Genomic DNA, 22,804 nt, shown 5'->3' with positions numbered 1-22,804 from the left:
GGTTACTCCTATTTCCTTTCTTGAATAATGGTGTGACCTGTGCAACTTTCCAGTCTTCAGGAACAGACCTTTCGCCAGAATGCAGCATGTCATTCTCAATGGAGAGTAGTCTTCCGAAGTTAGGGAAATTTCAGGTGTGCCGCAGGGGAGTGTCATAGGACCGTTGCTATTCACAATATACATAAATGACCTGGTGGATGACATCGGAAGTTCACTGAGGCTTTTTGCAGATGATGCTGTGGTGTATCGAGAGGTTGTAACAATGGAAAATTGTACTGAAATGTAGGAGGATCTGCCGCGAATTGACGAATGGTGCAGGGAATGGCAATTGAATCTCAATGTATACAAGTGTAATGTGCTGCGAATAGATAGAAAGATAGATCCCTTATCATTTAGCTACAAAATAGCAGGTCCGCAACTGGAAGCAGTTAATTCCATAAATTATCTGGGAGTATGCATTAGCAGTGATTTAAAATGGAATGATCATATAAAGTTGATCTTTGGTAAAGTAGATGCCAGATTGAGATTCATTGGAAGAATCCTAAGGGAATGCAATCCGAAAACAAAGGAAGTAGGTAACAGTACGCTTGTTCGCCCACTGCTTGAATACTGCTCAGCAGTGTGGGATCCGTACCAGATAGGGTTGATAGAACAAATCTGATAATGTATATTTGTTGCTTAGTTGTTATTTCTGAGTGCGCCTAAAGGCATATTAATTTTAAGGTACGTAATGCTGCGTGGCAATATAAGCATATTTCCATTAAATGGATGTTAGTATATGTAGCTATTTTATGTGTTATATTGTTCAACCTGCACACTGAACCATTAATAAAGGAAATGAAAGAAAGATCGAGGAATAAGACTAAATTTCAGAGTGAAAGTCCGTCACTAATACGACTCTATGATAATATTGCTCTAGTTAATGAAAGTGAAGAACCACTGGAAACGGTCAATAACCCAGTTAATGAGCACCGGATATGGCCTGAGAATAGTTAAAAAAATACGAAAACAATGAGAATAGCAGCAATGAACGATAAAATTATTTAATCTGAGTATTACGTTGCAGCAAAGTGAAGGCTTTCACCTACCATGAAAGCAAAATACCACATGATGTACGAAGGAGGGAGACTTAAGAAGCAGTCTAGCACAAGCTAAGAGAGAATTACTCTGCAGAAGGAGGTATACACTATCAAATGTCGGCTTATTTGGGGAAGAAACTGAGAAGCAACGTCTGTAGCAGAGAACTGTGTACATGTCTATCATGGACAACAAGAAAACTGGAATAGAACGGAATTAAAGCGTCTGCGTGTGGTGTTACACATGTATGCTACAATTAAGATAAAAATGAGGTTTGCGACATAATCTCTGAGAGAAGGAATATGTGGAAAACATCAACTGCAATAAGGGATAAGATGATGAAACATTTACTTGAATGTAATTGAATGAATTCAATGATAATAGAGGGAGCTGTAAAGTATAGAAACAGATCGGTGTAGGATGCCTAATTGGACGACAACCAATAATTGAGGCAGTTTGGTGTGTGTGTGCTATTCTGAGATAAAGAGGTTGAGATAGTAGATAAAATCGTGGCAGATGCATTGAAATAGAATATTGATGAAAAAAAGTATGCAAGTGGCATGCAGTGAAAGGATTTAATCAGTTTCAGAACGTAGTTGTTATTGGAGTTGTAGGGTGTTGTAGGTATAACTGAATGAAATGACTTTCAAATGAATAATTTAAGAGACATGCAAAGTTTTCACGGAATATCACCAAGAGTTTAGGACTTTGGATTATAATATTTAAAGATAGGCCTTATCAATAATTCACTTCACGATAGACGAAAAGTTAAGTGTACGTTCCTCAGAGCGTATCCAATAGTTTTGTTTCTTTCCGCTGGAAAGGACAGTCGGCAGTATATACTTTATTCTGTCCGGCAAGCTCGTCTCATTAGAAATAGGTGCACCAAAAGTATCAACTTCTATATAATTGTACACCATTCGCGCTTTAAAATGATCGATGCAAGGAGGAGCCGGGAACGAGGGGAGAGAGGAAAACAATGCAAGAAGAGTAACGGAGTCCCCACGACAAATGCTTACCGATGGGACTTATTATTGTTTTCCTGAAATATAGCTCATAAAAGGATTCTGCGGCGGACCATTAAGTGCCGTTTCTATTAGGCTCGAATTATGGGACTGGCCGGTGTAACGGGCTGCGGGAGTGAATAATTCAACAGTGTAAGCGGGGGCAATAGAGGTACGCCGTCACAAAGCTGGAACGGTTTGCCCCGGATGCGGGGGTGCAATTCAGCAATGCGGTGCACATCCTAAGACCTACTGCGTTTCTTGACAGATTGCTTCGCTCTAGTATCACCTGCGAAACTCTCTCCATCACACGAATTGTGGTCACTCTGCGAGTTGGACATTCTACAGCATGGAATGCTTCTTAGATCACTAAGCGTGGTAGTGTATCAACTGTGTTAATTTTTGAAACTGTGATATATAATACGTAACTGTACTGTTTTTCATTGTAACAACTGATGTCAGTCTACACTCGGACCATTTTATCTCAAGCATTTTGACAATACTGTACAAACGGATCGCGGCCTCTGGTTTGGAGACGAGTGGAAGGCTTAAACCAGAGGCTCAGACGATTCTGCGGAGAGCTGGAGTGCAAATTTCTCGACCTCCGCTATCGGGTGGAGAAATGTAGGGTCCCCCTGAATAGGTCAGGCGTGCACTACACGCCGGAAGCGGCTACAAGGGTAGCGGAGTACGTGTGGAGTGCACATGGGGTTTTTTTAGGTTAGAGAATTCCCTCCCTAGGCCCGACAAGACGCCTCCTGAGACGCGGCAAGGCAGGAGTAGGCAAAATGCAACAGGGAATAACAATATTAATGTGCTAATAGTAAACTGCAGGAGCGTCTCTAGAAAGGTCCCAGAACTGCTCTAATTAATAAACGGTCACAACGCCCATATAGTACTAGGGACAGAAAGTTGGATGAAACCAGACGTAAACAGTAATGAAATCCTAAACTCAGATTGGAATATATACCGCAGAGACAGGCTGGACAGTGAAGGTAGAGGCGTGGTTATAGCGATAAGAAGTGCAATAGTATCGAAGGAAATTGACGGAGATCCGAAATGTGAAATGATTTGGGTAAAGGTCACGGTTAAAGAAGGCTCAGACATGGTAATTGGATGTCTCTATAGGCCCCCGGGCTCAGCAGCTGTTGTGGCTGAGCACCTGAAGAATAATTTGGAAAATATTGCTAGTAGATTTCTCCACCATGTTATAGTTATGGGTGGAGATTTTAATTTGCCGGTTATAGACTGGGAGACGCAAACGTTTATAACGGGCGGCAGGGATAAATAATCCACTGCAAAAAATTTTATGTGGTTCATCTGAGAACTACTTTGAGCAGTTAAACAGAGAACCGACTCGTGGCGATAACTTATTAGACCTTCTGGTGACAAACAGACCCGAACTATTTGAAACAGTTAATGCAGAACAGGGAATCAGCGATAGTAAAGAGTTTAGTGCATCGATGACTTCAGCCGTAAATAGAAATATTAAAAAAGTTAGGAAGATTTTTCTGTTTAGCAAAAGTGACAAAAAGCAGATTACAGAGTACCTGACGGCTCAACACAAAAGTTTTGTCTCAAGTACAGATAGTGTTGAGGATCAGTGGACAGTTCAAAACCATCGTACAATATGCGTTAGATGAGTATGTGCCAAGCAAGTTCGTAAGAGATGGAAAAGAGCCACCGTGGCACAACAACCGAGTTAGAAAACTGCTGCGGAAGCAAAGGGAACTTCACAGCAAACATAACCATAGCCAAAGCCTTGCACACAAACAAAAAATACGCGAATCGGAATGTAGTTTGAGGAGGGCTATGCGAGAGTTGTTCAATGATTTCGAAAGTAAAGTGCTATGTACTGACGTGGCAGAAAATCCTAAGAAATTTTGGTCTTATGTCAAAGCGGTAGTTGGATCAAAACAAAATGTCCAGACACTCTGTGACCAAAATGGTACTGAAACAGAGGATGACAGACTAAAGGCCGAAATCCTAAATGTCTTTTTCCAAAGCTGTTACACAGAGGAAGACTGCACTGTAGTTCCTTTTCTAGATTGCCGCACAGATGCCAAAATGGTAGATATCGAAACAGACGACAGAGGGATACAGAAACAATTAAAATCGCTCAAAAGAGGAAAGGCCGCTGGACCTGATGGGATACCAGTTCGACTTTACACAGAGTACGCGGAGGAACTTGCCCCCCTTCTTGCAGCTGTGTACTGCAGGTCTCTAGAAGAGCGAAGCGTTCCAAAGGATTGGAAAAGGGCACAGGTCATCCCCGTTTTCAAGAAGGGACGTCGAACAGATGTGCATAACTATAGACCTATATCTCTAACGTCGATCAGTTGTAGAATTTTGGAACACGTATTGTGTTCGAGTATAATGACTTTTCTGGAGAGTAGAAATCTACTCTGTAGGGATCAGCATGGGATTCGAAAAAGACGATCGTGTGAAACCCAGCTCGCGCTATTCGTCCACGAGACTAAGACGGCCATAGACACGGGTTCACAGGTAGGTGCCGTGTTTCTTGACCTCCGCAAGGCGTTCAATACTGTTCCCCACAATCGTTTAATGAACAAAGTAAGATCATATGGACTATCAGACCAATTGTGTGATTGAATTGAGGAGTTCCTAGATAGCAGAACGCAGCCTGTCATTCTCAATGGAGAGAAGTCTTCTGAAGTAAGAGTGGTTTCAGGTGTGCCGCAGGGAGTGTCATAGGACCGTTGCTATTCACAATATACATAAATGACCTGGTGGATGACATCGGAAGTTCACTGAGGCTATTTGCAGATGATGCTGTGGTGTATCGAGAGGTTGTAACAATGGAAAATTGTACTGAAATGCAGGAGGATCTGCAGCGAATTGACCCATAGTGCAGGGAATGGCAATTGAATCACAATGTAGACAAGTGTAATGTGCTGCGAGTAGATAGAAAGATAGATCCCTTATCATTTAGCTACAAAATAGGTCAGCAACTGGAAGCAGTTAATCCCATAAATTATCTGGGAGTGCGCATTAACAGTGATTTAAAATGGAATGATCATATAAAGTTGATCGTCGGTAAAGCAGATGCCAGACTGAGATTCGTTGGAAGAATCCTAAGGAAATGCAATCCGAAAACAAAGGAAGTAGGTTACCGTACGCTTTTTCGCCCACTGCTTGAATACTGCTCAGCAGTGTTCGATCCGTACCAGATGGGGTTGATAGAAGAGATAGAGGAGATCCAACGGAGAGCAGGGCGCTTCGTTACAGGATCATTTAGTAATCGCGAAAGCGTTACGGAGATGATAGGTAAACTCTAGTGGAAAACTCTGCAGGAGAGATGGTCAGTAGCTCGGTACGGGCATTTGTTAAAGTTTATAGAACATACGTTCACCGAAGACTCAAGCAGTAGATTGCTCCCTCCTACGTATATCTCGCGAAGAGACGATGAGGATAAAATCAGAGAGATTAGAGCCCACACAGAAGCATACCGACAATCCTTCTTTCCACGAACAATACGTGACTGGAATAGAAGGGAGAACCGATAGAGGTACTCAGGGTACCCTCCGCCACACACCGTCTGGTGGCTTGCGGAGTATGGATGTAGATGTAGATGAAGCGCCCCTTGGAATAAACGTACACCAGTTGTTCTCAGCTGTTCGTCTTATAAATGAAACCCTTCTCCCAAATCTGAAATGTTTCATTGCCTTAAAGTCTGTGGAAAATTTAATCGTTCAACAGTCTTCACGACTCCATCTGCAACATGAGTGATACTAAACTATGTGGTCAACCATTCAAATGCTCCACGCCACAGGCCATACACATTCCATATGTTTTAAATACCATACGTTTCAGCTAGTAGTAAGTCAAAGATGTCAAATACCGGTGTATGTGTCGATATGGTAAGTGCAATGATCACTCAAGTACAACACTTAGAACTGAAAGCACTTTCATTACGAACACTAACTTACTGCCACAACAGAACGAACTCCAGCATGAAGAGTGCAGTTATTTATAGAAACATCGAATACTCCCGAATATACAAACATTGTAAGCTTAAGATAGTTCAGGAACCTTCAATAAATGATAAATACGAAATATTAATTAATTGTTGGTGGTCTCGTTTTTACTGCCGACGCGCAGTAAGTCAACCAACGACGCTATCCAGTAAGCAACGCTTCAGACACGAAAATTCTCGGCATTGCTCCCTTTTTGAATAAATAACCACTCGCTGTTTTACAATTTCTCCTTGGAGCCAATTGCAGCATCTAGTTGTAGACATTATCAATCGTTCTGCGATGACGAAACCTGACGTTATGGTCGTTTTGTTTCATCCTCTTCACCATGATGAGCATCGAAGGTAGCTTCTCCAGTTGAAGCTTCGCTACTGTCGACTGGGTCTTCAGCTTCCTTCAATCACCCATCGTCGATCAGCACGTCTGGACTGTGGTAGGGTTTCATGTGAAGGTCATGGACAACGTCTCTCCGCTTTACTCTCGCCATGTAATAACCATGACTCTAGACTTCATGTGTGACACCCAACAAGTGACAAAGTAGAACTTTCGTGCATTTGCGACTGAACCACATTCCATACAGGTGTAAAAGACTATACTAAGTCTCCTAGATCCTGTCTCACTGGTCGGTGCCTGATATCACAGAGCTTCTGGTCTCTCTCCTGGGAGTCCAGTTGTCTTGCTTCTTGTCTGGTGAAGAGATGTCACACGTAGTCTTTCTGAAAATCTTCCGGTTGAAATAGTGTACCTATTGTTGCTTCGGCCTCAAGACAGTGGAGTTGAAAGGTGTTACGCCAGTAGCGACTTGCTTTGCTGTCTTGTGAGCAATATCACGATGTATTGTATACCCATCCCTCTGTTCATAACACTGAACCATTCCTATATATGTTATTACAAAAACTTTTTGTTTCATTACACATAAATACCATACGGAATGTTGTACACTGAAGCGCCAAAGAAACTGATATATGCGTGTGTATTCAAACATAGAGATACGTTAACAGGCAGAATATGGCGCTGCTGTCGGCAAGATTTAAGTGTGTTTGAACGTGGTGTTATAGTAGGTACAGGAGCGATGGGAAACAGCATCTCATAGACAGCGATGGAGTGGAGATTTTCCCGTATGACCATTTCACGAATGTACCGTGAATATCACCAATCTGGTAAAAAACAAAAGCACTCCGTGTTCAGGCCACGAGTGGCCTACCGGTACCATCCGACCGCCGTGTCATCCTCGGTGGAGGATGCGACTAGGAGGGGCGTGGGGTCAGCACACAGCTCTCCCAGTCGTTATGATGGTATTGTTGACCGAAGGCGCTACTGTTCGGTCGAGTAGCTCTTCAATCGGCATCACGAGGCTGAGTGCACCCCGAAACATCAAATCAACGTCATTGCGGCCGGAGGAAGATACTGCAAGAATGGGACCAACGATGACTGAAGAGAATCATTTAACGTGACAGAAGCTCAACTCTTCGGCATATTTCTGCAGATTAGAGTGCTGGGCCATCAACAAGTGTTATTAAACGAAATGTCATCGATATGGGCTTTCGGACCAAAGGCCCAATCGTGTCCCTTAATGACTGCGCGACACAAAGCTTTACTTCTCGCCTGGACCCGTCAACACCGAAATTGGACTGTTGATGACGGGAAACATGTTGCCTAGTCGAGCGAGTCTCGTTTCAAATAGTATGAAGCGATTGGGCGTGCACGGTATGGAGACAACCAAGCTCAAGACCACACTACACTGCTCTACCGAGTTCCACGCCTCCATAGTGGTAAAAAGCAAGCTGTGAGTATCTTATTAAATAATACAGACATTACCGAAGACGCAGAAAATTTTAATATCTGAAACTTCACTGTGATTTCTAAATATGAGAAAAGTCTTTAGAGATTTCACATTTCTCACTGTTAGAATCTCCGGTTGTCTCACTCATGATTGTGGCTATAAACAGTCCAGATCATTGTAGAGTTCAGTTTATGTATCGAGATAAAACCCCTTATTACTTTCGAAATAGAACTTGCGATTACTTCCTTCCCTAAACACAATCGTGTTGTGTATGTGGTGGTACTTTTTATTAGATGTTGGTGTAGTTGATTAAATGTTTTCTGGTGATAACTTTTTATTAGATATTGGTGTAATTGATTAAATGTTTAATTTTAGCCATCCATAGTTTCTCAAGACGCAGCAGCAGTTTGTTTTAGTAATACTTGACACCAATTGTAATTTTTCGTGTGGTGCATTAGCTTCCCTCACCTTCCCCTGCCCCCCCCCCCCCCCCGGGCCTAAATTGAACTGGTGTTGAAAGAAAGAAATTTAGGTGATGTTGGTGCACACACACACACACACACACACACACACACACACACACACACACACACACACACACACATTACCAGACTGAACACACTTTACTTATTTAGATACTGTTGTAATGTTCACATTACATTTTTTGAATCATTTTTAGAATATATTGTGACGACCATATCAGAGGTAAAGTAATTAATCTGAGGCTTAAAGCGTTTCTACGTGTACTTTTTGCAATTCCAAGATATTTTGCAAATATTTTAGAATATTGTTACATCACAGATATGCCTTAAAACAAGTGTGGATCATAGGTCGAACTGTGATCGCTTTTACTGAATACAGTCACGTATTGACGAAGTGAGGAAAACTCGTGATACAGAGACCAAACGTTGGTTAGGTATTTAGTATTTTAGGGAATTCAGATAGTTTACTGTATTTTCGATAATTATTTCAAATGCTTTTGAGAATAGCCTAGATGGAGCTGTGTGAGGGGTATAATGTAGCTTGACGATATATTTAATAATTTTTGGGGATAATGAATATCTGTTATTTTAGTGTCAGGGGTAGGTAATTTTTACTGCCTAGTTGCACTATTTTAGTACTACTCTGTGACTGTGGAGCTAGGGAAGTGTAAATCGGAAATAATATAGTTTGACACCATTTAAATTCTACTCTCTGTCTGGTTGGCAAGAGGAGGAGGAATGGTGTATAACACACACACACACACACACACACACACACACACACAACTGGTCTACTTCCATCAACTTGGATTTTTAATTCTGCCCTAAGATTGGCTGGGCATGAGGAGTACTGCACTGTATGATTCGTTAGAAATAAGGGAAGGGAGAGTTTTCATTTCTTTCCAGTGACGCAATTTTTCCGCCATCTTGGATTTTTAAAAATACAGTGTTACAGTTGCTGGGAGATAAAGAGAACTCTTGGCATAAGTTAGTATAAGTAGTGTATAAGCCTAGGGACCGAAGACCTCAGCAGTTTGGTCCCTTACGAATTCACACATTTACACTTGATTAGGAACGAATCAGCAAAATCCACTAATGTGAACAATAAAATTATCTGGTTTTATTGTGAAATATATATTTAACGTTGTAAATTACTGTTCCGTAGTTGTGTAGTTTGAAGGAAAACGTGAGTGCTCTGTAGTATGCCATTTTAATTGCATGTTCTAATTGAAATACTACAAAGCATTTCATGTATTCTTAGTAAGAGGAAGTGAGTTTGAGCTGTTGATTGCCGTATATAGTGCCCTAGATAGAACAACGTAGGAATAGCTGAATTATCATTGATATCAAGAGTTGAAATAAGGCTAACAGATTTTTTTTAGATATTTCGAGACAATATTGTTCAAAGAACTAGTATTTCATCTGATATTTCCATCATTTGTTCTGTACTGCAAATGAAATGATAATCTACACAATGAAGGTCATTATGTGTAATGTAGAAAAAATGGAGTAGTTATGTTTCAGTATTTTCATGTAGAGAATGTTTATTTCGTGAAATTTAGCGAAAATAAACGTTTCATAATAACAAGATTCTTCAGAAGTATAAATTAGGTACCGTCGAAGAAACTAAACACAATCTGAGAAATGAAGCTGTACGTCGTGACAGGATGCAGCTTTGTAGATGTATTCTATCTTGGTTTACATATTTCATTTTAACTGTCAGAAAAAAGGAGCAGGCAATGAAGCGCCTCTGCCCATAGCAAATTTGTGGTGAAGCATCGCGCTTAAGTCGGAGATTAATTCATTGAAAAAACATTTTATATGTTTTTATATAACAGTTTTCCCTGTTTTCTGTGTTGCTGGGCAGCTTTGCGCGCGATAACGCATACAAACAAAGATTTATTTGATGATATTTGACTACTCTGCGGTGTTGTGTAGTGACAAATTTGTATTCGCAGCGGCTTATCTAAAAATATTATCAAACAGACCTGTTTACAATGATAAACTATATAAGGAACCAGTTAAATAATAACAGTGATAAACAAGAGGTTGTTTGCTAGAATTTTTTTTTCTGTTGAGGATGTCACTGTACACGATGGGTGGTGACGACCGTGTCTTTCCGTACCATTCTGTGGCTCGTTGACTAGTTTAAAATATGAAATCTGCAACGCAACTTGCGAGTTAATGCAACGGATACTTTCAGATGGTACATGTTGGCAGGAAATACTTTGTGTATTCCGCAGGTTAATGAAAGACCAAGATGAGCACCAAATGGGAGATGTATAGGAGACTTTTATGTCAGAAAGAAAGATCAGCCACGTATGTAACTTCTAAAGTTACTTGTCTTACAGCTGGTCTGAATACCGATTTTTCCGTTCTAGCACAGCGAGCGGTACCATCGGGGGGCTTTGAGAGTAAGTAAAACTATTTCTCTGATCACAGAAGTGCGTTGCCTTTGGCCTTTGTTTTGAACCGAGGCAGTAGGTGTCTGTTGGCAGAGAGGTTCGTGAGCTATCGGTCGCGAGAATTTGAGATGATTCTTCTTTACTGGTACGAAGGTTGGTCGCCCGAAATGTTTCAGCATTTAATTAAATAACTAATCAAACACATCAGTTAAGAGCATTGGAGCATCGTATTTAGTGATCCTTGGTTGTTGTTGTTGTGGTCTTCAGTCCAGATACTGGTTTCATGCAGCTCTCCATGCTACTCTATCCTGTGAAAGCTTCTTCATCTCCCAGTACCTACTGCAACTTATATCCTTCCGAATCTGCTTAGTAGATTCATCTCTTGGTCTTCCTCTACGGCTTTTACCCCCCACGCACCCTTCTATACTAAACTAGTGATCTCTTGTTGCCTCAGAATGTGTCCTTCCAACCGATCCCTTCTTCTAGTTAAGTTGTGCTACAAATTCCTCTTTTCCCACTTCTATTCCGTACCTCCTCATTAATTACGTCATTTAACCATCAAATCTGCAGCATTCTTCTGTAGAACCACATTCTGAAATCTCTTATTCTCTTCCTGTCTAAACTATTTATCGTCCATGTTTCGCTTCCATACATGGCTACACTCCATACAAATACTTTCAGAAAGGACTACCTGACACTCAAATCTATACTTGATGTTAACAAATTTCTCTTCTTCAGAAACGCTTTCCTTGCAATTTCCAGTCTACATTTTATATTCTCATTACTTCGCAGCATCACCCGATTTAATTCGACTACATTACATTAATCTCGTTTTGCTTTTGTTGACGTTCTTCTTATACCCCCCAAGATACTGTCCATTCCGTTCAAATGCACTTTCAGATGCTAGGTTACAATGGCAAAAACCAAAGGCACGAGTAAAAGGTTATTACCAATCAGAATAATCGGAAACCTCGTGTAAGACCAATAACATAGTTCTTTAGGACAAAATAGAAGGAAGAGATGTACGAGTCCCCAAACAATTTAAGTATAACGAAAGGTACGTTATAAAGTGATGATTCCAACACTTGGAAAAATAGGGACAAGTGGCTGTGGATGTAAAATGTCAGATGCCGGTAATGAACTATTAAAATGTAAGAATGCAGTTTAAATATGTCCAAGATAGCTAGAATGTACACGAGTCTGCTCGATGTAGAAAAATCACAGATTAATTGGGAGACCACGTAGTGAAATGTTAAGAGCTAATAAGTGGTATGTGATTACCTTTGGCTGTAGTGGCCTCCTCTCGTCCTATCTGGCTTACAAGGGGAAGGCCTCAGACACGGCTAACCGATTCGGCTCAGATTTGGCAGGTCGCTTGTGTACAGCCTAAAACGAAGGAATCTAAGATACTTTGGGTCAACACCCCACAATTTTGAGAAAATCACGCCTAAAAGTTATGACGAGCAATCGACTCAGAATTGGAGGGATCGATAGATAACTGTAAATAAAGCATTTTTCATCATCATGTATGGGGTCCGAAAAAGCATACTTTTCCAGAAATTGAGGAAAGAAACTTTTACAACTGCCACTTTTGTACCCACGCGGTGATCGTCTTTCGCCGACAGCGCCAATGGCGCAATGGCCAAGGTAATTGGCTGGGAATCGGAAAACCCGGGTTCGAATCTCGAAGAAAAGTAGCGGATGTTATTGTTTTCGCTTGTATTTTCCCACATCCCAATTGAGAGGGATAGGAGGTAAGGTAAGTAAATCAATAAGGAATTATAATAATACTCACCTTATTAACCCTCCTATCCCTATTAACTGAGATATGGAAAAATACAAACTAAAAGAACAACATCCGCTAGGTTTCTTCGAATTTCGAACCCGGGTTGTCCAAGTCCCAGCCAGTTACCTTGGACGTTGCGCTATCGGTGCTGACGGCTAAAGGCGCTTACCGCGTGGGTACAGAATCGGCAGTTGTAAAAGGTTCTTTCCTCGATGTCTGCAAAAATTTTGCGTTTGCCGACCCCATACCTGATGATAAAAATTCTCTAGTTACAGTTACCTATCGATCCCTCCAATTCTGAGTCGATTGCTCGTCATAACCTTTACCGGTGATTTTCTCAAAATTGTGGGGGTGTTGACCCAAAATATCTTAGATTCCTTCGTTTTAGATTGTACACAAGCGACCTACCAAATTTGAGCCGAATCGGTTGGCCGTGTCTGAGGCCTCCCCCTTGTTAGAGATTTGATTTGTATTCAGGAGGACAGCAGTTCAAATCTACGATTAGGTTCTTCTTTGGTTACCTAAACCATTTAAGGCAAAGGCAAGCATGGTTCCTTCTAAAAGGACACTACGAATTTCTTCCCTCATTCCGAGATTGTTTTTCACTGACTTCGTTATCAATGAGAATATAAACCGTTATCTGCTTTTCTCCTTCCTTCGAATCTTGTGCGCCTGATTTGCAACAGCCATACCGAATGTGTACTCGTGTGAAGCTGGACCATGATACTCACCGGCTCGGACAATGACGTCCCTGCTGAGAACCGCACCGCCCTGGTTGGAGGCCTTGCAGCGGTATGTGGCGGAGTGCACTTCCTCCCGGTAGTCTTCGGCGCGGAACGGCGGGAAGTACAGCGTGCCGTTGCTCAGGGTCTGCCTGGAACAGCAAAACGTCCACATTGACTGACAGCAGTCTTTTCTACAGCTGTAGCTAATACTAATTTTTTAATATTTTGATTCCTCGCTCTCTGGTGATCTTACGAGACGAAGCAACGGGATCACGTAACGTCAGAAAAATATAGCAAAATACAGGGCTGAGAAAATTGTGTCAGGAAATTTAAACCCTGGATAGCTGAACCAAAATTACTAATGTTGTGTAGGCCGACAACGCACCAGTTTTAAACTACGGGAACTTGGCGCCACGCGCTCCGATTGGCCGCGCGACTGCCCTGTTGCCGGATGTTCCGGACAACGCATGACCGCGAATGCTTTGCTTGCCGGAGATCGTGATGTATCCGAGGCGGCCCGCACGCTCGGGGGTGGCGCTCCAGCCTTCCACCCTGGAGGCCGGGGGCGAATCCACCGGTGTCCCAACACATCCATTGCAGTTTCATAAGACGTACCGTGAACAGCTCACATACAGAAAGTCTTTTACAAATTGCGTAGGACCTAAAAAGGGCCTTTTTTGTATCTAGGACGTTGTTTAGTTAAAGCATGTGCTCGAACTAGTGAACCTTCGACGCGACACAAGCTTGGTAACGTAGAAAGGTGTTTTGCTGAACTCTTTCAAAGGTTCCTGACAGTGCCCTGTTGTGATTGTTGGCATTCTGAATGCGATTCTATAATTCCTCTTCGTTTCTAGGTGGTTCACGTCCAGGTGGGTGAACTAGAACGTTGAAGAATTCCCACAGGCAAAAGTCCGGTGGTGTGAGGTCTGGTAATCGCGGGGGCCATGTCCTATGAACATCGGCTGACAGTCGAAGAGTTCATTTAAATATCCGCGCACAGCACGACTGTTGTGTGCGGGCGCCCCATCATGCTGCAACCACGAGCGTAGCCGTGTGTCCAGTGGAACATATTTTAGCAGGCCAGGTAGAGTTTCTTGCAAAAAGTGAAGGTAATTTGCCCCAGTAAGTCAATGAGGTAGACGGACCAGCCCAATCAGATGGTTACACGCAATTCCAGCAAAAATGTTGAGAGCGAAAATCGTTCCTGGTGTCCGTGGACGTACGTGACATGAGGATTTCTCCTTGCCCAGTAATGAACGTTTCCAGTGTTGTAAAAACCACCTCAATGGAAGTTGCACGTGTCGGTACACAACACATTGGAGGGGTAGTCTGGATCTCGTGTAACACCTGTGTTCGTAGTCCGCCACAGGATTTAGATCTTGGACAGGGTGGAAAGTAAATGGATGCTGGCTGTCATCCCTCAAAACCTCCCAGACTAACCGATGAGCGACCCCTTGTCGTATCGAACCGTTCGAGTAACTGTTGTATGTGCTTCCTCGAAGCGCTCGAGAACTGTCTCTTCAAATTCAGCACCCCGTCGTCATTGAGGTCTTCCAGCATCACCATGATATCCCACTAACGAAGTCGCCGGTGGAATGCTATAAACGTTTGTGGGTGTTGGAGGCGTCTTGCTGGGTACTGTTCCTCATACAGCAGTCGAGCTTCATGTGCGTTACCGTCGGCTATTCCATAAACAAAAACCTTATCTCGTTGTTCTTCAAACTAGTACTGTGCCGCCATGTTTACTGTATGACTAAATTGCAGGTGGTGTGTGTGAGTGCCAAAGCAAAGCTCACGCGTGAATGCCTCTGACGTGAGGTGGAGAGAAGCAGCAAGACATGTTCGACACGTGTGCGTATCACGCTGGGGCAGTGACGTGGCAAGCGACGTTTGTATGTGTGAACCGACTACCGTAGCGCTGCCCGTCAACAGATTAACGGCAACAGGACAATCCCACAGCCAATCGGAGCGCGTGGCGCCAAGGTTCCATAGTTTAAAAATGGTGCGTTGTCTATCTACACAATATTAGTGTGTGTGTGTGTGTGTGTGTGTGTGTGTGTGTGTGTGTGTGTGTGTGTCGGAGCTTATGGGCGCTCAACGTCGAGGTCATCAGCGCCCTGACACACATTAAAGGGAACGAATGTAGGTGGGCTTAATAAAACTAAAGCACACACGCAAAGAAAGCACGGAAAGAAGGAAAATGCTACACAAGAAAGTAAAACGTAAGGGAAGGGAAAACGTAGCAACACGAAAGCCACAGTTAATTGTCATTGGCTGGCCACTTACATAAAATATGGGCGAGTTTGTCACATAGTGAGCAAATTAAGATCCTCTCGATAAAATCTTTGTAAAAACATTTGACATGGCACAGAACTTTAAAACTTTAACCACATTCGTCCGAGTGTTGCCTAAAAGAGATGGCAGGTCCGCTGGCAAGTCTGCCGCGGCCCGCTGGTCGGAAAATTAAAAGCAATCCAAGAAATCGTGGCGCACAGTGACCTGGACGCCGCAAGCACCACACATTGGAGGGTCCTCTTGCCGGAGCAGGTAGCCATGCGTCATAGGGCTGTGGCCTATTCGAAGCCGAGTGAAGAGAACCTCGTCCCGTCGATGGGGCTGAAAGGAAGTACACCACACATGCGTTGTGGGCTTGACTATACGGAGCTTACTGTCAGTCACTTCCAGCCACTCATCCTCCCACCGACGCATGACTCGTGAGCTCAACAGCGAGGTGAGTGCGTGCAGGGGGATAGCACACTGAGATACTTGTGGGGCGAGACACGCCTCCTTGGCTGCGAGATCTGCCATTTCATTCCCAGCAATGCCGACATGCCCCGGAACCCAGCAGAAAGCCACCACCTTCCCCAGTCGCTGTAGTCGGAGGAGGGCATCCTGGATGGTCTGGACAATTGTATCTGCTGGATACAAACGTTGCAATGAGTGAAGGGCACTTAGTGAATCGGAACAGACAAGAAATTTAGGACAGGAAGAATGTCTTATGTGCTCCAATCCCCGAAAGATCGCAGACAATTCTGTATCAAAGACAATAAAAGTCTGAGGCAGTCGGACCTCGAGGACACGATCCGTAAAAACAACAGAGAAACCAACGGAATCCCCTTTTTTCGACCCATCCGTAAAAACAGCTACATAGTCGTGGTGCTCAGATGAAATGGCAGAAAATACTGCATTAAAAACGGTGGCAGGAGTGCAATCTCTCTTGTACTGCAATAAATCTAAAATCACTGCGGGTTTCTTCAGTAACCAGGGTGGCGGGCGCTTAAAACCCAGGATTTGAGGTTGTACAGACTCCACACTGATGGACTCTAGCACACGTTGCAACACGGATCCCAAACGGCAACGTAGCCCGGGGACGGTGGGAAAGAAGGCGGTCCGGAGGTGGATGAGCAGCAAGATGGTGACCAGGCGAGGTGGGAGCTGCAAGAAACTTACAAGCCTGGCGCACCAGCAGGAGCTGCCGCCGGATGGTAAGTGGCGGTTCGCCAGCCTCAGCACACAGGCTGGGTACGGGACTTGTCAGATAAGCACCCGTGGCCAGTCGAATCCCAGCATGGTCGACAGCGTCAAGGTTCTGCAAATAAGACGGCCTCGCTAACCCATAGACTGTGCACCAGTAGTCCAGTCGTGAAAGCACAAAAGCTCGTAGGTGTGGCAGCCTTGATAACCTGGAGTCAAAAATTAGGCCCAGAAACCGCAATGTCTCTAAAATGTAGGACAGTATCCCCCATGTGCAAGGCAGGCAAATTGAAAAGACGGCGAGAACGATTAAAATGAACCCAAACACACTCATCGGCAGAAAACCGAAAACCCGTCTTTGCAGCCCACTTCTCTAACCACCGCACCGTTAGCTGCAACTGACGGCTCACGGTTGCAACACTGGAGGAGGAACAGAAAAGAGTAAAGCCGTCCACAAATAAGAAGCACTGTACTGGACTCCTCGCTGTAGACGTTATACTGTTGATGGCTGTGGCAAAGAGGGTAACGCTTAAAGCACTGCCCTGGGGGACACCGTTCTCTTGCTCAAAGCGATCAGACAGTGTGTCACCAACTCGGGTCCGAAAAAACCGCTGAGACAGGAAAGACCGAATGAAAACGGGGAGGCTTCCACGAAAGCCCCATTAATGCAATTGTGCAAGAATACAGTATCTCCAAGTAGTATCATATGCCTTACTGATATCAAAGAAGATACCGATACAGTGATGCTGACGGAGGAAAGCCTGCTGAATAGCCGCCTCTAGGAGGGTCAAGTTGTCGACCGTGGACCGAAATTTTCGGAATCCACACTGAAAGAGGCTAAGGAGCTGTCTGGTCTCTAATAGCCAGACCAGACGCCGGTTAACCATCCGTTCCAGGATCTTTCCGACACAGTTTGTCAACGCGATACTCCGGTCCTTTCCTAGTTTGAGGAGAGGGATGAGAATTTCCTCCCTCCACGAGGTGGGGAACACTCCTGTCTGCCATATGAGATTAAAACATTCGAGGAGGATTTCGTTTGACACGACATTAGAAATTTTGGTTCAGCTATCCAGGGTTTAAATTTTTCTCCACCCTGTATACAAGAGACAATTCTATACACTATAGGTCTTTTAACTATTACAGAAAGGAGACCGCCCAACTAGTATTTCGAAAGCTATGTTTTATAACTTAAATATTTGAGTTCCGTTGCAAGACTAGAGTTGTTAAAAACGTAACTACCTGATGATCCGCTGAAGCTTTTTCGATCACGCTGTGATTATTTTTAAAGTTATTAGACCTTCTATTGGGAATCTCTTAATTTATAGTTACGACGATACGAAGATGTTCAGATAATGAAAATGTTTCCTACCTGATCATGATATGCTACGACTGAAACTAGATGCATGAGTGTAGTGACAATATATATGTCGAATGACAGAGTTTGCTGGTAAAACGCTTGGGGGGGGATTCAGCTGCCTGTCGGAAAGGATGAGCTTCCTTCGTGCACAGTGACCTCTCTCCCTGAGGATAAGAGAAGTGATATATCGCATATTTACCTCTGGAATGTTGGAGATTATAATGGATGCATGTATAGTGTAGCGCCATGTTTGTGATGCTTGATGATGATGAGAAAGGGAAAAGTTGGACTCCGGTGTCGGCTCACAGCTCAGTCATCGGGGATGGCACCACGAGCACTACCGAGGTTAGCGTCCATGTCCGGCGGTGAGATGAACATCCACATTGCCACATACACTCACTTCATGACTCACCACGGAGAGGTTTGGAATTTTATTCAGGACGCTGGCGCGAAGACTTGTGAACAGGAACTTTACGCCAGCGTTTCCCATCTCCTTGTCGGCCAAATGTGGGAAATTTCATACGGGGACAGAATTCGAACCGGTTTACGTCCGAGTCGACAGGCACCTTAAAGCGCGCGTTACTGACTTCAACTACGGAAACAGGTATAAGTATCATTGTCATAAAGGGTGTAGGAGGTTCAATAAGCTATATACAGGGAGCAAAGAAAAATGACTTTATGATAAGATCAGATCAAGTTATGAAACGTGGAATCAAGTAAAACCGCCAAACAACCACAGGGTGGAAATGTCCCGTTGTAGAGCTACGTCTACTAAACGGCATCCAGTCTGCGACAAATGCATGGAAGTCAGTGCCAGCAGGGAGCTCGTTATCCAGGCCGTAATTTAACTATTAACTGCAGTCTTTAGAATAAGAGGTGTTACTTGGGACAAGTTATGTTGAATTCAAATGCTTTCAAATTGTCGTCACCGATTGGCTCGCGCAGTGGTCTGTAAACACATTAATCAATGAAGCCAAATATCAACAACACAACAAATGAAATTTCTTTTGAGAGGCAACCGACCATAAAATAGACCAGTGATCATTCGGCATTTCTGGATAGTGAATACACCTCTCAAAGGGAAATGTTTTGATTTTTGTTAATAAGGAAATGAAACATTTCAAAATGTTTAGTCTTCATAACCAAAGTACGTTGTTATGCCGTGGAAGCCGTGCATAATCATTCAGAGTTTCAAGTGAAAATTCCTTTAACTAGCGATGATTCAGCTCTTTAGCTATTATGAAGTTGATAATCTTAATCACCAATTTCATAACTTCGCATGATTCTTCTCGAAATGTTTGCACACAAAGCATTTCTTAATGAATGATGCAAAGATTAGTACCTATCTTGAGACCGATTTATTGTTTCAAAAAGCAGCCAACTTTTTTCCCATGCTGGTCATACTTATCACCACGTCTACTGAAACTGTGACAGTTTTATCGAGTGAAGTAATTTTTTTTTTTAATGCACTCAACTACAGCATTTGTTATATCCTGCACACGTATTGAACGTTTGAGGGGCTACAGTCCCGCAAGTTCTTGTTCAAAACTTGTTGATGAAATAAAAATCACAAGAAATGAAATTTGCGCAGCGTCGATTTTGTCACAAGGCTCAACTGCTACTGATGAAGCATACTTTTTTTTTCTTTAGAAACATACTCAGCAGGCCAAAGAGCCATATGTAACTCGCGAGCGGCGCATTTCTGACCAATAGACTAGCGTTATGGCCATACGCCCAGAACAACTTGTTTCTGTCAGCCGGCTGGCTGGAAAATATTTCCTAGATTTTGTATACTCGACCCAGCTACTACCTTCTATAGGTTTTTATGCACCCTGTGTATTCTAACGTTAATTATGCAGCATGTTAAATGTTACAGCAGAGGAATACGTTAATGAGGAACGGGAACATCAGTGTTTGCATTTGTTACGTGCCAGATTCATACACGGCTTCACGCAACAACAAAAAATATCGCTTTGCCATTTTTTTATCGCTTGCCACCGCTGATTCTGAAGCTGAAAAAATAAATTCGGGATTCGGGAAACATACACACACACACACACACACACAAACACACACACATACACACACAGAGGGAGACAGAGAAAGGGATGCAGGGAGTGGAGGAAATATTTCGCGCCACCGTTGACTTAGAGAATGGACGTTTCCATTTCACCGATTTTTCCGTACGACTGGCCCGCTGAGAGGCGCCAGTGCCGCTGCCACACACTCCCGTCACACAGAACCCGTCGCTGGCGGTCGGCGGCATTGCTCCTTTGAGAGCAGCGCAGCCTGGGACGGAAGAGATGAATCACATTCCGTGGCCGAGGACTGCCTGTGATCTGCGACCGCAAGACATTCCCAGACCAATCCCGTCACGGCCCAAGGGATATTGGCATCAGAGCTACAGCTAACGCATTCCTTGAAGACAACGGATCTGTCGAACAGCCCCCCCCCCCCCCCCCCTGCATTTAATTAGATATCGTGGGCGAGACGTTGGGTGTGACTACCGAGGCTATTGAACTATACAATAAAATTTGTTTGGTTTGTGTATCTTCGTTCGTATTTGTTGTAACCTACGAATCATTGCGTCATGGCACTTCCTATGTGGTCTTTCTTAAACATCCACGAACGTTGATGGAACGGTATGTTTATTATGTGTGCTTGCAATCCAGTTGAACTGATTTTTCATCATCATCTACGTACATACACTACAGGCCATTAAAACCGCTACACCAAGAAGAAATGCAGATTGGACAAGTATATTATACTACAACTGACATGTGATTACATTTTCACGCAATTTGGGTGCTTAGATCCTGAGAAATCAGTACCCAGAACAACCACCTCTGGCTGTAATAACGGCCTTGATTCGCCTCGGCATTGAGTCAAACAGAGCTTAGATGGCGTGTACAGGTACAGCTGCCCATGCAGCTTCAACACGATATCACAGTTCATCAAGAGTAGTGACTGTAGTATTGTGACGAGACAGTTGCTCGGCCACCATTGAGCTGACATTTTCAATTGGTGAGAGATCTGGAGAATGTCCTGACCAGGGCAGCAGTCGAACATTTTCTGCATCCAGAAAGCCCCGTACTGGACCTGCAATGTGCGGTCGTTCATTATCCTGCTGAAATGTAGAGATTCGCAGGAATAGAATGAAGGGTAGAACCACGGGTCGTAACACATCTTAAATGTAACGTCCACTGTTCAAACTGCCGTCAGTGCGAACAAGAGGTGACCGAGGCGTGTAACCAATGGCACCCCGTATACCACCACACCGGCTGATACGCCAGTATGGCGATGACGAATACACGCTTCCAATGTGCATTCACAGCGATGTCGCCAAACACGGATGCGACCGTCTTGATGCTGTAAGCAGAACCAGGATTCTTCCAAAAAAGTGACGTTCTGCCATTCGTGCACTCAGATTCGTCGTTGAGTACACCATCGCAGGTGCTCCTATCTGTGATGCAGCCATGATTTCAGAGCTGATAGTCCATGCTGCTGCATACGTCGTCGAACTGTTCGTGCAGATGGTTGTTGTCTTGCAAACGTCCCCATCTGTTGACTCTGGGATCAAGACGTGGCTGCACGATCCGTTACAGCCATGCGGATAAGATGGCTGTCACCTCGACTGCTAGTAACACGAGGCCGTTGTGATTCAGCATGGTGTTCCGTATTACCCTCCTGGACCCACCGATTCCATATTCTGCTAACAGTCATTGGATCTCGAAAAACGCGAGCAGCAATGTCGCCATACGATAAACCGCAACTGCGATAGCCTACAATCAGACCTGTATCAAAGTCGGAAACGTGATGGTACGCATTTATCCTCCTTACACGAGGCATCACAACAACGTTTCACCAGGCAATGCCGGTCAACTGCTGTTTGTGTATGAGAAATTGGTTGGAAACATTCCTCACGTGAGCAGAGGCGCCAACTTTGTGTAAATGCTCTGAACAGCTAGTCATTTGCATATCGCAGCATCTTCTTCCTGTCGGTTAAATTTCGCGTCTGTAGCACGTCGTCTTCGCAGTGTCCAGTAGTGTAGTTCGCAGGCCAACGTAAGCTGCATGGCGGAGGGTTCCACGTAATACCTACTACTAGTCATTTCCTATCTGTTCCTTTCGCAAACAGAGCGAGGCAAAAAACAGCTGTCTATGACCCTCCGTACGGGCCCTAATTTATCTCACGTTGTCATAGTGGTCTTCAGGCGAAATGAACATTGGCGACGGTAGAATCGATCGGCAGTCAGCCTCAGATGTCAGTTCCCTAAATTTCAGCAATAGTGCCTCGTGAAAGCGGCGTCGTCTTCCCTGCAGGGTTTCCCATTTGAGCCACTTGTCTGCTGATATAACCTACCGGTAACAAAATCTAGCAGGACGCCTGTCAATTGCATCGATGTCTTCCTTTGAATCGACATGGTACGGATCACAAACACTCAAGCAAAACTCAAGAATGGGTCGCAAAAAGCGTTCTGCACACCGTCTCCTTTACTGATGAGCTACACTTCCCGAAAATTCAGGGAATAAAAAGAAGTAGAGCGTTTTGTTCCCTACTACCAACCTGACGTGCCCAATCCATTTCATATCGGTTTGGAACATTGCGTCTACATGTTTAATCGACATGACTGTGTCAAGCAGGGTACTACTAATGGCTTATTCGGAAGTTACACCAGTGGCAAAAAACAGTCAACACCGTCACTGCGCGATGTC

At 43.8% G+C, this 22,804-nt stretch overlaps 1 protein-coding gene across 1 annotated transcript in view; it reads right to left on the bottom strand.

The window, feature by feature from the left end:
* LOC126284517 (Down syndrome cell adhesion molecule-like protein Dscam2) overlaps positions 1–22,804 on the bottom strand; it is a 698,452-nt gene that overhangs the window by 468,434 nt on the left and 207,214 nt on the right. Inside the window, exon 4 of the mRNA XM_049983513.1 lies at positions 13,264–13,406. Coding sequence (XP_049839470.1) covers positions 13,264–13,406 — 143 coding nt within the window. The remainder of the gene's footprint in view (positions 1–13,263; positions 13,407–22,804) is intronic.

The sequence above is a fragment of the Schistocerca gregaria genome, chromosome 1 (assembly GCF_023897955.1).
Source record: "Schistocerca gregaria isolate iqSchGreg1 chromosome 1, iqSchGreg1.2, whole genome shotgun sequence".
Classification (NCBI taxonomy): Eukaryota; Metazoa; Arthropoda; class Insecta; order Orthoptera; family Acrididae; genus Schistocerca; species Schistocerca gregaria.
Note: the sequence above shows the minus strand (reverse complement) of the source record. Positions and strands in the feature narration are given on the sequence as shown.